Genomic DNA, 15,629 nt, shown 5'->3' with positions numbered 1-15,629 from the left:
GTGAGACATCTGTGTCTGTCATTGCATTTCTCTTCCTGACAACCCATAGCAGGAATGTATCAACCAAGTACCAAGGGTCCAAGGGGTTACTTCTGTAGTTCCTGGTCTCTGCTAGGCTGAATGCCTGAAGACTCACAGTGCCTGCACCATAGAATGAGTTCCATGTAGAATAAGACTATGCCCAACGTGGAATGCTCCAGCACACAAACCAGAGAACCGGCAACAAGGGTCTGTCCATCTAGGATCCAGCTGTGTGCTCTTGCAGGTGGGAGGCACAGGAAGCCTTGGAAGGCGTCTATTAATCTTCCAACACGAATCATGCAAGGGAAAGAGCTATTCAAGCAGGAAAAAGGTGTCCCTGAAGCTTCCAGATGGCCATGAGCGCCATACTTAGGGTTTGGGGCCTTTGTGGAAAGAGGCGCTCCTCTATTCATGGAATGTCAGCTCTACATCTGCCAGTCCTGAATACTCCAGGAGAGAAGGACAAAGTTTCACAATAGTTGAACTCTGGAGTGTTTAGTGTTTGGTTTGATGCCTTTTAAAAATCTGAAGTGAAACTTGGCCGAAACATGCACATTATCCCAGAGTTCTAGTATTTTTCCACTGCAGAGACAGGCCAGCAAAAATTAACCATCAGTGCCAGCACTGAAAAAATTCATTAAATCTGATACATTGAGAACTAAAATGCAATGCAGCATGCCTTCTGCAGACATTCACTAGGCTCCTGCCATGTGGAGGGTCTCGAGCCTCATGCTGAGGGATAAGTGAACTATTAAGTGAACAGTGCCCAGAATCCTCATTCTCATAAACCTCAACACTGGAGGGATAGCTTAGTGGTAGAGCACTTGCCTAGTCCCTCAAGAACCTGGGTTCAATCCTTAACCCTGCTTTTTAAAGAAGAGTTTAGTATGTCATTCTGGAAGCCTCTTTATTTTGAAGAGCACCATTTAGATGAAAAGATTAAATCCATTCAATTTATAGTTATAACACACTGGAACGGCCCTGTGTTTGGGGGCTACATGGAAAAAATCTCTCTGTAGATCTAAACTTCATTTCCTTACACCTGCCTATTGGCATTGTTTGGGGTGGGGGTGGGGGGGGGCTTCTTTCCTGATAGTATTCTGAATAGATTATTAAGAGTAAGAGATAAAAGAATGCCTGATTATAAGTTCTTCAAGGATGGCCGAGGGCAGAAGCCCATCTCACTACTGTCTCCCCTGCAGCTATCAAGAAACACTCAACACATAGGTTGCTGAGTGACAAACCACCTCAGATGCTTTCTGTTGTGGTGAAAAGGCAAAGCCATACTTTGGATTTTTGGATGCCTCATATCCTGGGTTCTTTTTTTTTTTTTTTTTTTTTTTTTTTTTTTTTGGTCTTTTTGAGACAGGGTCTCCCAGTAGCCCCAGCTGGCTTGGAACTCACTATGTAGACCAGGCTGCCCTCAAACTCACAGAGCTCTGCCTGCCTCTGCCTCCCAAGTGCTGGGATTAAAGGTGTGTGCCACCACTTATAGCTGGGTTCTAAACACAGCTGAAAGTCCTTTATCATATAATCAGTGGCCATGACTGTGTTGCAGAGCAACTTTTTTTTTTTTTTTTTCTTTTTTTTTGGCCTTTTGAGGCAGGGTCTCCCTGTAGTCCCATCTGGCCTGGAACTCACTGGGTAGACCAGGCTGTTCTCCATCTTACAGAGATCTGCCTGTCTCTGGAGTTCTGGGATTAAAAGTGTGTGCTGCCACACCCAGTCAGAGTATTTTAAGATGCATCATTGAAACTTAGTTCCTTTAAGGTTGTGAAAGTGAAGAGTCAGTTGCAGCTTATGGGGCAGACCTGGGCAGGACGTCTGCTCACTCTTGACTTTTGTGCACAATATCCTCACTCCCCCATCCTTCGCCTTTCTTGCTCTTGAGCAGAACACCAGCAACTTACGTTTAGTTGTGAACTAATTTTCTTTGGAATTCAATTAAAGTTCAATGTCTACTATGTAACAGAACTCAATTGGCTAAGCCTTCAAAACACTAAGATACAATATGAGTAAACAGTGAGCTTCCTTTCCTCTACAAGGAAAGAAAGCAGATATTAGGGGTCCTATTTCCTAGAGGCTAAATTATAGAAAACCTGTTTCCAAAGCTAGATAATTGACCCCAATTAGAAAGCTGAGTGCACCACATACCGGCCGCCCATGGATGCTTTCGTAGTAGAGCAGTGCTTTTTGCAGGGCCACCTTCTCATTAGCAATCTGGTCTTTGGTCATATCCTGTATAAACACAGGGATAAGAAATGAAACATGAGGAAAACATTTGTGAACATTCCAACTTCTTTATTTAGTCAAGCTAATCTAAGGGAAGGTTTGAAATGCTCTTTCCAAAGTTCACTTAGGAATGAGCTCCTCCCTTCCCCCTTCCCCCCACCAGAAACACAGACCACAGCACCACTGTCATCAGCTGCCTGGAACTCCCATTGGCAGCAAAGGCATACTGAAGTGGTGAACTGGGTAATGGTCTGAGCGATGACTGCGCTTACAGGCTCCAGAGTCCTAAGGGCTTGTCTATGATCCTTCTACCTCAGAGAGTCACCAAATCATCTATTAAGATTAATAAGTTCATTCTGCAATAGAGTAAACTGAGCTGCCTGCTTTCAATCTGCAGACAGGAAACAAGTACCCACAAATAAAACACTGCAGCTTTTCATCTGCTTCTCTACATTTGTGGGAAGTTTAAAGAGGGATCATTGTGCTTGTGGGGATTCCTGTGGCATGCCCTGGCACCTGCCCCTTGTCCCCCAGCCCCTTCGTCCTGGGCTTAATGTTGCAATGTCAGGGAACAGCACGGGAGTGTGTCTCTTGGCTGAAAAGTGAGCTGAACAGAAGCTAGGTGTGGCCAGGTATTCACATGAATCATGTATGCCTGGTATTTCCACTGTGCTGGTCACATTGGCAGGTCACTCAGGCCCTCCAACAGGGTCATCACACCTTAATGTCCTCGGGGCGGCTGCATTCTGCTCGCTTCTCCCGAAGCTTCCTCTGGATACATTCCAGGGTGGCCTCAGCACTGGGCCTGATTGCTTTATCTACCAGCTCCTGCTTCTCTTCTTCTTTTTCTAGTTGGGAACCAAAACTCTTGGGTAGTGTGTTGCTTCGCTGTCGTGTTCTGGGGGTGAGGTCCTCTTCAGAGATCTTTAGTTTTGACTCTATGTGAGACGTGAGGGTAGAATTAGATGAGAACTGAGATCTGCTAAACCCAAACTGCTTTACCCATATGTCAATAACTGCCTGCTCATGTCTTTTTCTAGGGAGTACCTAATTATAATGTCAGTATAAATCCCAGGGTCATTATGTCAAACCCAATACACTAAAGAATCTTCCTGGATCTTTGGGAATGTTTCTCAGACTCTAAATCATTAGGAAGTGCTAGCTTGTTAATACCTGTGTTTGGCTGAATAGGTTTGGTTCTGTTGTTAGAAAGGGGTAGAAGCTTTCATTCCTTTAGTGTATAAACTTGCATACTGATGCCTGGCATGGTAGTATGTGCCTTTAATCCCAGCACTTGGGAGGCAGAGACAAGTGGACCTCTGTGAAATTGAGTCCAGCCTGGTGAGTTCCAGGCCTGCTGGGGCTACAGGGAAACCCTATTTCAAAAAAACCAAAAAAGAATACATATACATATTCTTTTTCTGTAACAAGAACAGGAGGAGACCGTATAAATATTTCAAGTTTTATTTTTCAGTTTATGCACATCAGAGTGCATTTGTGGCATAGAGAACTATGACAAATTCCGCCAGGCAAGCAGGAGAGCACCAGGCTGAGGAAAATAGCTCAGTGGATAAAGCCCTTGCCTCCCAAGCTTGAGGGCTAGAGTTCAGATCCTAGAACCCACACAGAAGGTGAGCGAGTGTGAATGTGGTGGCCTCCCCGTAATTCCAGCACTCAGGAGAAACCGAGGATCCCTGGACAACCTGGAGGGGCAGCCTAGCCTCGAACCAATGAGTTCTAGGATCAAAGAGAAATCCGCTTCAATAAATAAAGTGGAGCCAACTTAGGTCCTCCACAGATACAGGCACATACATGCGTGCCCACACACCTGAAAACATTTATATACCAGCAACACACACACACACACACACACACACACATACTGACCTGATACCGACTAGCCATCTTTTCTCATCTGATTTATATACCCCATCTTTATTTGACTTAGTTCCTTCCATGACTATCTCCTAAATACAGCAAGCTGTCTCAGTGAAAGAGGCCTAACCCTTTTCTGATTCATCTTTATGATGACACGTCTTCTAACACTTCAGCAAATAAAACTTTGGATTTAACATGGGCTTATGAAGTGCTGACATGAATTCATCCTCCTACGAGTAATAATGTGGAGATGAAGAGATGTTGAGCAATTCTTAGCCTGTCTGGTTGTCTTGTGACTTTGGCAAGACTTGGGAAGTTGTGCCCATGAAGAACTAGGGGTACCTGGAAGCGTCTTCAGGGGCTGGGGCACCTCAATGGTGGAAAGTGTCCCCCCTGAAGAACTGGGGGTACTGGGAAGCATCTGTAGGGTCTGGGGCACCTCAGTGCTGACACTAAGCAGGATCCAAAGGGTTGGGCTTGGCCTGTGGCTGTTGCACAGAGGCTACACCATAATCTGAAACTTCACCAACCTTTAAGCTGTTTCCGGAATTTTGCCAGGTCATTAGTCCACTTCAGAACCTCTGGATTGGCTGCTTTGTCACTGTGGGATGGCTGAGAAAAAGTCTAGTATAAGTCTTTTGAAAGGGGGCAGTATATGGAGACACCTTCATCTTAAATAGAAAGGCAAAGTTAATTCATCAGGGCAGATTCACAAGTGTAGCCCTGTACTCTTTCTCTAACTGGTTGGTTCCAATGCTTCCACACATTCCCTTAGGGGCAAAATGTTGGATCTTTATGGCTATGGACTCCTGTGAGGTCAGTGTCTCCTGAGAGGCTAATGGAGCAGAAAATAGAGGCCTTTATGGTGTTTATACTGTAACCACTGTGAAAAATGCCCTTTTTAGCCAGGCATAGTGGCACATGCCTTTAATCCCAGCACTCTGTGAGACTGAGGCCAGCCTGATGTACATATCAAGTTCCAGGTCAGCTGGGGCTACAGAAAAACCCTGTCTAAAAAAGACCAAAAATAAAAAGTGCCCTTTTGCCCCTGCATGGGAAACTAAGGCAGACGGACAATGAAAGGATCCCAGCACGAAGGAAATTTTAGATCTCAAATTAAGTTCTAGCTCAACAAATGAAATCCCCCTTAACTTTGGTCAGCTCCTTATCCTCCCTATGCTGCTGAGGTGGCAGGGTGAGAAGACCCTCGGGAACTCACTTTGTATTTCCTCTCCTCTTCAAACCTGTCCTCAAACTTCCGGATCTTCTTTTTAAGGGTCTGGATCCTTCGAGTGAGCTGCACAGGAGTCAGATCCTCTTGCTCATCATCATAGGACCCTAGAGAGGAGCTCCGTCGCCTGCAAGGAACAAGGCCCGGGTGAGCTGCCCCACAAGCAGCCGCTGACTGCGGGGAGGGACTTTGGGGATTTGAGATGTGTGTGGCACAGGGTCAAAACAGCCTCTGTCCTTCTGATAAGGCCAAGTTGATCAGTACATTTTCTGACTTTGAGCTCTGCGTGTCTCACCTATACATGGGTCTAACCTTCTCTCACTCACATTGATGTTATCGCTAGTAGTCTGAAATTGTGTTTGCAGCCTCTGCACCTTTGCAGCTCCCAACACCGGACCGGCCTCATGCTCGCAGAGCAGAGAACTTCTTAAAATTCCACCAAGAAGGGAAACAATTCATTCTAAAAAATTTTTTTTTCTTCTTCCTGTTATCACTAGATCTGAAGATATTGTTATTTTTCCCCCCCATGGCGTCAAAAGTACCTAAGTGTATATGGTTGTGAGTAGAAGTATAGGGAACATAAATCAGTTGTTGGCAGTTTTTCCATTTTGTGTGTGTGTGTGAATTTTTAATATAAATGCAGCATGTAAAGCATTAATGCAAGTCAAAATGTTTCAATGAACTAGTTTCAACAGTTCAACTTTATAACAATTATAAATAAACCTGTTAAATTTTTCTGGGCAATGCCAGCATTTGGATTTTTTAAAAAATAAGTAAATTTACTGGGGCTGGAGAGATGGCTCAGCGGTTAAGAGCAATGAGTGCTCTTGCAGAAGAGCTGGGTTCAATTCCCAGCACCTCTTGGGGAACCCTGCTGCTAGGGTTGTAGTCCTCCATGTCCGGATAGCTCTAAGGGGCTCGGCGGCGCTATATGGAAGGACTCCCCTTCTCAGCAGGGGGCCTCCTGCTCTCTTCCTGACTTACCTGGAAAGTGCCACCAAGCACGGATGCCTGACCTTATTTGGAACATGACCTTTGGCATAGTTACCTGGAGTAAAAACTACCCCCAGGTTTTTTCTATATGATAATCAGGCATTGCCGGGATAGTCGGATGTTAGGAGCCCACTGCCACATGTAAATAAAGCATACTATGAGCACCTACCAGCTGAAGCACTGGCTACTGCCTCCATGCTATATTTTCCCTAACCCCCACTAAATAAACGGAGCTGTTTCACTGAGTCTGGAGCTGTTTGCATCATTGAACCTGCCTCCCCCGGAAGGGCTTTCTTCCGTCAGTGCTCACTGGCCATCTAACCCTGTTTGTCGTTCGTTGCAGAAGCTTCTGCTCCCTTTGTCCTCGTGGAACGGTGGCCGACGACCCACGAGGAGAGGGAGCGATCCCACAAGCACCCACATGGCGACTACAAACTGTCCTTAACTCCAGGGGAATCCGAAGCCCTCTTCTGACCTCCGTGGCATTGCACAACATGGGTGCACTCACATACATGCAGATAATACACTCATACACATAAAAAAAATAATAAATAAAAAATATTTTAAAAAATAATAAAAAATAAGTAAATTTCTTACTGACAGCTAACTAAATGGTGTTTGTAGCCATTTTATCATATGGTAGATTCTGCCCATTCACTGTTCTTTTCTGAGTTGTCGCCACATACAAGTATGTGTCTTTAGTGCTGTCTGTCTTCTGGGCAGTTTCTGTAAGTTTGCTATTAAAATACATTAAACTATAAAAAAAGATCTGAAATTGAAACTGACCACAAACCCAATTGCTGAATATGATTTGGAAGGAGGTACTAATTGAAATTGGAAATGAGGTCTGCAACTGGGTTAACAGCTCACCCAGACACTCTACACAGCCTGTGCACTAGGTTGGAGATTGCAGGTGCATCCCTCCACAAACCCTCAACTTAATTTTTACAGAACTGCTATCTATCAGCCATTTTGTCTTTCCTGATATATCAGTAACACAGAACATACCTCATGAAAGAGTGGGAGTTGGGGGGAGAAGGAGGCACTTCCGTGTCATCCAGGTACTGCCTGCTCTGCCCATAGGCATAGAACCGTGGGGAGAGCATGGGGTCACTATCCTCATCCAGCAGTTGGTGGATCAGGCGTCCGGCCTGGGGGGAGAGGCAGGCTTCATCAGAGTTGATAGCCTCTCTCTGCCAGGAAGAGAAGGTGGGAGTGGGTTCTGGAAAACAGTGGTGGGAAGAGGTCAGCACTGTTTTTGAAAGCATCATTTCCCAGGTTTCTTGAATGCTGTGGGTCACTCCCCAAGGAGTGGCTTTGCACTTCAGATCTAAGGTGCAGACTAGGCACTATGTCTAACCCCAGTCACCGCTGAATCTGATGGCCACCACCTGCCATTCATCTCCAGTTTTCAAAATAGAATTTTCTAGGGCTGCCTTGAGCAGCATCCTGGAAGGTGCATATCCAATTGTGTTGACTTCCAATTTTCCCAGCAGGTGCATGATGAGACCCTTTTCATGAAGAGGGATGTTGAAAAGAGCAGCCAGTGTGTCAAGTGGGGTGGCACTTAGCATTATGTCTACGCATCACTGAAACAACTAAGGAGCCACAGGAGACTTGCGGAAGCCTATTTACAGAGGTGCTCCCAACTTGGTTTAGGTCATTTAGTAAGCTTCTTCCTGTGCTTCTACTTAGTGTGTGGGATTAGCATGCTTCTGATGTGTGCTTTGCATTTGTAATTTCAGAAGCTGTTCAAGAGTGCAGCTAGAGGGGAGCACACATAAGTTAGTGAGAAGAGGAAAATAGAATTCCTCATGGAGCACAAACCAGTACACACTATTTTTAGATAATCTGTAAGAAAAATAAATAAATAAAACTTAGCACAAAATCCTGACCTATTGTTTTAGGAGGGAAGAGGGTGATGTTTATTTCTATTATGAGATACTCTTAATATTCTCCTTTCCTTATTAAAAAGAAATGTATATTGAGACAGCAAGATGGCTTAGTAGCTAAAGGGCCTTGTTGCCAAGCCTGATAACCTGAGTTAGATCCCTGGAACACACATGGTAGAAAGAGAGAACAAACTCCTGAAATTATCCTCCACCTATGCACCACGGCACATGTGCATCTACCTCCCACCCCCAACACACACAAAAATTTAAAAGTATAAAAAAAGCTTCAAAAATGATCTCTAAAAGATTTCAATGTAGGTCTCAGATGATACATGGCATTCCATTTGTAATACTCTGCATAAAAATAGCTATGCTTTAAATTCACTTGTTTAGTGATATCCAGAAGCCTAGAACTTGCTATGATCCTAACTTCTAGGATTCCTGGAGTTTGAATCATGGAACAGTTAGTTGCTCCTTTAGCTCTGAAACATTAATATGTGTAAAACCATCTAAAGTATGCATTCAGCCTATTATCTGGAAAAAACAGATTATAATCCTAAAATGTTAGAGCCAGGTTACCTTCATTCTTAGGACCTCTCATCCTTGCTGCATGTTTACAGTAATCTAGGAAAACAAGTAACTGTCAACACACAAGTCCGTAGCCACCCCATATACAGAGTATTTAAGTGAAGGCCCAGATATGATTGACAAACTGACACACATGTACACATATGTACATGTACACACAACAGTGTGCACACAAACCAGTGCACATACACTTAAATTTTTATTATTATTTATTTTTATTTTATGTATATGAGTGTTTCGCCTCTATGTATATAAGTGTACCACACGCATGTAATGCCCACAGAAACCAAAAAAGGGCATTGAATCTCCTGGAACTGGAGTTAAGGACAATTGTAAGTCACCATGTATATGCTGGGAACTGAACCCAGGACTTCTGCAAGAGTAGCCAGTGTCTTAACTGCTGAGCCATCTCTTCAACACTGCACACACACACATCTTTAAAAGTGATTTTCAGGTTTGAGACTACTGGTCCCACCCAGCTGATGGCAGATAAGACAACTAAAATCTTCTTCAAAACACTTTAAGTGTTTTGAGTATGTCTAGACACTTGTCTTCTAAGTCAGTGTTTCTACTTGAGAGTGTGTCAGACCTCAAAAACAGTGATGACCGCCTCAAACTTTGGAGGTTTTCACAGCAAAATAGGGAAGATACACACTTTTAAAAAGTAAGTCATAGGCAATAAGGTACACAGGGCTGCAAAATTTAAAGGACCTCAAGTTATCTGGGAACATGGATAAATATTTTGAAAAATAAGTGTTCAAGAAAAATGTTTTGTCTATTGAGGCTCAAAAAGTGGAGAGTATGTTGGAAAATGCAGGTGACTAAGTCAGGAGACAAATGGGAGGCATGTCCTTTGAACTAACAGGATGGTCTGTCTGGTCAATGGCCGGGTTCAGATCTGGGCAGCTCAGCTCTGCTAATGTAAAGGGATGAGAAAAACATCAAGGAGAGGGCGTCAGCAGAAAGGAATCCCTAGGGGAAATTAGAAATTCAGCGTTAAGTCACAAAAAAATGAAACTGTTAAACTGAGCAGACTGCATGTTCTATTTCTTAAGACAAAAACCAACTGAGCCTGGACAGGGAAAAGGTTAAGATGGCCTGAAGAGTCACGCAGCCTGCAGCAACCCCTCAGCAGCATGGCAAAATGCTTGCCCCTGGCGGGGGGTGGGGGGGGAGCAAGAATCTTTGTGGGGACACAGGGCTTCAGCAAAACAAAGTCTAATGTTGACATTGGCGTGGAAATGTGCTGGTTAGTTTGACATCTCTAATCATCAAGAAAAGGAAAAAAAAAGTTTGAAAAAGGTCTTATCTTTGATTCTGAAGCCCTTAATTTGTCTGAGTTTGAATCTAGCAGAATAGATCTTCTAAAATGGAACCACTAATCTTTGAATTTTCAACCATTTGGTCTCTTGATACATTGAAATCATGAATTCATTATAAAATATTAATCACAGATGAATGATGATTGATACTTGGTAGCTAACCTGGGTCATCTATCAGTTTCCCTGCTTAACACTGCTGTATTTTGTGGCCCCGTTCTGGGCCGATCATTTCCATGACAAAACAAATGTGTCCTTTTCCTAGTGTCACTAGCTAAGGGAACCCTAACATTTTTTTACTGAAGTATATAGGTAAAATATATGGCAAGTGAAGTCTTTATTTTAAAATGAGAAGTGTAAGCTGGGTGTGGTGATGCACGCCTGTAGTCCCAGACATCGAGACTGCTGCTCCCTGCTTGGCTGGCAGGATCCCTTTGTCGAATAAAAGAAAAGTAGTGAATGAAATGACTTACTTCTAAGAAATCTGGACAGAATTAAGGGAGATGTTGTTTACTGTGTTTCCTTTCCAACTATGTTATTTAGAGCCATTAGTACTTGGAATGATATCATGACCCTTTTCAGCTGTGCTGAAAGACCCTTGCACATCCCAGACCCAGGAAGATGTAAACCCCGCTGGAGGAAGACTTTCATCAAGTTTTTTAGTGTTCCAAAATTCAACCTTAGAACAATGGTAGTTTTATGAAATTATCAAAAGTGTCTTGCAAACCACTGGAATTATAAGGAGTCTTTGCAGTCAGCTTTATCAATCCCCAACTTAACCCTTAAATTTCATGTATCTGTTTTGCCTCTATCTGCAAAGTTAAGAAGTGGGTACTAAATAGCTCTGCTTAAATCACTGATAAGTTTGTGGACAGAACAGGGCTGAGGAATCCAACCCATGAGAACAATGCCATCTGTGGTGGCTCAGATCCATGGGTCTGTCCATTCATACATAGTTGCTTAATCAGTTACTAATTTACTAGCCTACCTGTCTTCTATTCTTGCATGTCTCAGAGAAAGTACTGTCAAGGCCCTGGTAGAGGCTCAGCTGGCATCTCTTCAAGCACAGCATTTCCCAATCCAGGTCCAGCACACCACCAAAGAAAGAAGTGGAGGTTGGTGGGAGTGGACAGCTTGCCTGGCTGCTATTGGTTCTGCTTCTTAAAAAATATTTGTATTAATACTTTGAGAATTTCATACAATGCATTTTGATCCTATTTGCCTACCCTCCAGCCCTTAACTCCTCTCAGATCCACCCTCACCTCCCTACCCCTGCAAACTTTGTGTCCTCTTTCTTTTTTAAATTTATTATTATTATGAGTAGTAGTAGTATTGTCTTTTTGAGACAGGGTCTCCCTGTAGCCCCAGTTGGCCTGGCCTGGAACTTGCTATGTAGACCATGATGGCCTTGAACTCACAGAGATCTGCCTGCCTCCACCTCCCAAGTGCTGGGACTAATGGTGTGAGCCACCATGCCCAGCTTTCTTTTTCTTTTTTAAAATCATCAATTGACTCCAGTTTGTGCTGCCCATATACTCTTGGGTGTGGGGCCATCCACTAGAGCATGGTCCATCTACCAGAAGTCACACCTTTAAAGAAAACTGACTCTCCCTCCCCCAGAAGCCATCAATTGTCCAAAGTTCCTCAGTTAGAGGTGAGGGCTCAGGAATCCCTTCCCACTTCATGCTGGAATGTTGACTGGCTTGATCTTGTGCAGGCTTGTGCAGGCAGCCACAGCTGCTGTGAGTTCATGAGTGCAGCAGTCCTGTCATGTCCAGAAGACACTGTTTTGCTCTGGTCCTCCCCAACCTCTAGCTTTTACAGTCTTTCCACCTCCCTCTTCCACCGTCTCTGAACCTTGGGAGATGGTGTGATATAGACGTTCCATTTGTGGCTGAGTATTCCACTGACACTCTGTACTTTGACTAATTAGGAGTTTCTACATGAACCACAACATCTACTACACAAAGAAGTTTCTCTGATGAGGACTGAGAGCTGTACTAATCTATGAGTAAAGAGATACAAATTTAGAGGGCAGCTTGATACTATGTCCATGTAGCAGAATAATAGCAGACAGTTCACCCCTGAGGCCTGTGAGCTCCCTGGCGATGGGTTCCTTGTCATATTTACAGTACCAGTCAAGTATTTTCTTCTGTGGTTTTAAATCTAATAAAAAAGCAGTTTGGTTACCCCCATAATATTGGCGCCACTAATATACCCATGGGCATATCTTGTTAAGCCATTTGTTATTATAGCTGACAGGGTTTACAGCTGGGTAAGAGAGTTGATGACTTTTTCTCTCCCAGCAGCCTGCATAGCACTTTACAGTTCTATGAAAGCTAGACAGCAGAGAGGAAACCTCCTGGTCAGCACCAGCTTAATGTCTCCAAGTCCTGTGACCAAATTGTGTGGTGTCTTCAACAATAGGGTCTTATCATCAAGTTCTGGTGGGTAACCAATGCAATAGTCTGTATTGTTTTGGGAGTCTCCAGGACATGCCTGACCAACAGAAAAGGGGAGGTAACACACACACTGGTACTGGGCTTTTTATTTGGCAATATGTGACTTCTGGGAGGAAGGAGCATTATCCCAGTGTAGAGAAACTCCAGTTAAACTCAAGAGTGTGTGTGTGTGTGTGTGTGTGTGTGTGCATGCGTGCTTGCATGGCATGCTACTGCACATGTGGAGGGCAGAAAAGGACTTGTAGAAATTGGTTCTCTCCTTCCACCATGCAGGTTCTAGGGACCAAACTCAGGTCATCAGGCCTGGCAGCAAGTGCCCTAACCTGTTGAGTCATCTTGCCAACTTCTCTCTATAACTCTCTTAGAGAATTTTCTCTCCAAAGTTATTGTCTATTGTAAGTGATAAATGAGAAAAATTAAGCATTTTGTGGTCTTTAAAAAATGTCCTTTTAACTGGTTTTGGTGGTATACAACTATAATCCCAGCAGAGGTAGGAGGATCTTAAATTCAAGGCCAGCATGTGCAAGACAGTGAGATCCTGTCTCAAAACAAAGAGACAAAGTACCATTTGTTTGTTTTTAAAGGGTCAAACTCTATCTATAGCCATGCTGGCCTCCAATTTGTGGCAATTCTCTTGCCTCAGCTTTCCCAGGGCTGAAATTACAAGTATGAGCCACCATGCTCAGCTAAGGTGCTCTTTGAAACTTATTTTTACCATGGCAACTCAAAGGATAGTTGCACATTTAAATCTCAGTATATCTTGGGCTGCAGCAATGGCTCAGTGGTTAAAAGCACTGTTTACTCTTGCAGAGGAACTGAATTTGATTCCCAGCACTCACATGGTGGCTAGCAACCATCCCTAAGATCAGTTCTAGGAGATGCGGCACCCTCTTCTGACCTCCACAGACATTGCATGACATGGGTGCACTTACACATATGCAGGCAATACACTCATACACATAAAATACAAATAATAAATAAAATATTTTTTTAAATCTCAGCATTTCCACAACTGTTGTCACCAAATCAGCCTGAACTGGCTATTGAGTAACATTTTAATTATGCAATTCTAAAGAGCTTTCATTATCAGAAAAGTGTATTTGATTTGTGTGTTCATTTAACTTTGGAGAGTGGAGACCCTAACACTAATGAGAACATCATGATAGATTACACAATGTGCTATAAATGTGAATGTACAGTTGGTTACATCCTAACAAGCAAGTCGAGAGGGATCCTGTGTTCACTCTTCAAGTGTTCCACTCTGCAGACTATGGAATCTACTTGTAACTTTCAATCCCTTCCATTGTTCCCTTGATCCTAAGTCTAAGAACCCAGAGAATGTCACTTCCAGGGCATACACTGAAGGGACTCCTACCACAGGCTTTTGCCCCACCCTATACCAGCTGACCTTCATGGTCCTACTTTTATGGATCCACATCAGAGTGTTTAGAGGGAAATTTTAAACTTATGATTAACCAAGAGAAAATAACCCATTTTGGGAGCGGGAGAATGTAGCTAATTTGAATTCTGACTCCAAATCTTACTTTTTATTTAACAGCTGTATGAAAGACCATATAACTGAAACCCCAAAACAGTATTTATTTTTGCTTTAAAAAACTTTAGGCAAAATGCCAGGCATGGTGGCGCATGCCTTTAATTCCAGCACTCAGGAGGCAGAGGCAGGAGGATCTCTGAGTTCAAGACCAGTCTGGTCTACACAGTGAGTTCCAGGACAGCTGGGGCTACAGAGAGACCCTGTCTCAAAAAGACCAAAAAAATTTAGGCAACAGTGACTAAGACTCTTTTGGGTAGAGAAGGCAGGCTGTTTTTAATTTGTGGGTTAAAAAAGACATCTGAGGGGCTGGAGAGATGGCTCAGCAATTAAGAGCACTAGCTGCTCTTCCAGAGGACCTGGGTTCCATTCCTAACAATCATGAGACCCGATGCTTTCTTCTGGCCTCTTTGGGTTTGCACACACATGGTTCACTTACGTATATGCAGGTAAAACACTCATACACATAAATAAAAAAAAAAAAGTCTAAAAAGATATATGACTGTTCAAAGTGGCCAAAAAGGAAAGTCAAATCAAATGTCACCCAGGAATATATCCCTTAAATTTAAAGTGAGGCAAATCAACATGACCTTTTTTGTTCTTTGAATATTGTAAGCTGAGATGATCTAACAAATTTCAAATCCGCTGCCTAATTATATGAAAATAACCAGAACAGGTTTCTTAGATTACAGGAGGGAGAAGAAGAATAAAAACAGTCTGTCCTCACTAATGCCCTGTCTGCCAGGAGCATAAAGAGGTCAATCTTGTACCTTGTGATCTTTTCAGATGGCTTTTTGTTTGTTGGTTTATTTTTGTTTTTTGAGACAGGGTCTCCCTATAGCCACAGATAGCCTGAGCTATGGAGACCAGGTGGGCCTTGAACTCACAGCGATCTGCCTGCCTCTGCCTCCTGAGTGCGGGGATTAAAGGAGTGCCTTACCATGCCTGGCTCTCAGATAGACTTTTGATCCTTAGATAAATAAAGGGGAGTGGGTAGAGAGAAGCCATGGAAATCCAAACCCTGGAAGGGCTGATTTTCTCAGTTGTGATTCTTTGCTAAGTCACAGTGTTAAATAATGCTACTACCGTCCTGAAGCCAGGAGCCCATTTCTCCCGGGCTGTGGCCTTCAGACACACTGTGCAGAGTATTGACACTGGTTTAGGTGCAGACACAGGGGTCATGAAGGCAGCTTGACAGAACTGCTGCAGTGCCCTCCCTGACATACTTCTGACACAGCTGACTTCTTCCTCAAAGTAAATTTCCAAACATTTCCACCAGACATAGCTAGAAAAATCTATCTAAAACAGGGTTATAGATTTTCAGTAAGAAGCATTTTGATTCAGTGTTCTCTCCAGTTTGTTAACCTGAATTTTAAAAATGGATACATTTTTTAAAAGCATAGGAGAAAAGCAAACCAAAACACAATTCTTGCAAATTAGGAGGATATACTGCAGGTGGCG

General features: G+C 43.3%; 1 protein-coding gene across 3 annotated transcripts in view; it reads right to left on the bottom strand.

Moving 5' to 3' along the window:
- Window positions 1-15,629, bottom strand: part of Fam13a (family with sequence similarity 13 member A) — a 103,147-nt gene that overhangs the window by 15,122 nt on the left and 72,396 nt on the right. For all 3 annotated transcript variants that reach the window (XM_008844632.3, XM_008844633.3, XM_029569083.1), the window contains 5 exons: window positions 7,364-7,577; window positions 5,351-5,489; window positions 4,662-4,743; window positions 2,974-3,191; window positions 2,176-2,259 (listed from right to left, as the gene is read on the bottom strand). In XM_008844632.3, coding sequence (XP_008842854.1) covers window positions 2,176-2,259; window positions 2,974-3,191; window positions 4,662-4,743; window positions 5,351-5,489; window positions 7,364-7,577 — 737 coding nt within the window. The remainder of the gene's footprint in view (window positions 1-2,175; window positions 2,260-2,973; window positions 3,192-4,661; window positions 4,744-5,350; window positions 5,490-7,363; window positions 7,578-15,629) is intronic.

Source organism: Nannospalax galili, unplaced genomic scaffold, assembly GCF_000622305.1.
Source record: "Nannospalax galili isolate Female #2095 unplaced genomic scaffold, S.galili_v1.0 scaffold441, whole genome shotgun sequence".
Classification (NCBI taxonomy): Eukaryota; Metazoa; Chordata; class Mammalia; order Rodentia; family Spalacidae; genus Nannospalax; species Nannospalax galili.
The sequence above is the reverse complement of the archived record's forward strand: the minus strand, read 5'-3'. Positions and strand labels throughout refer to the sequence as shown.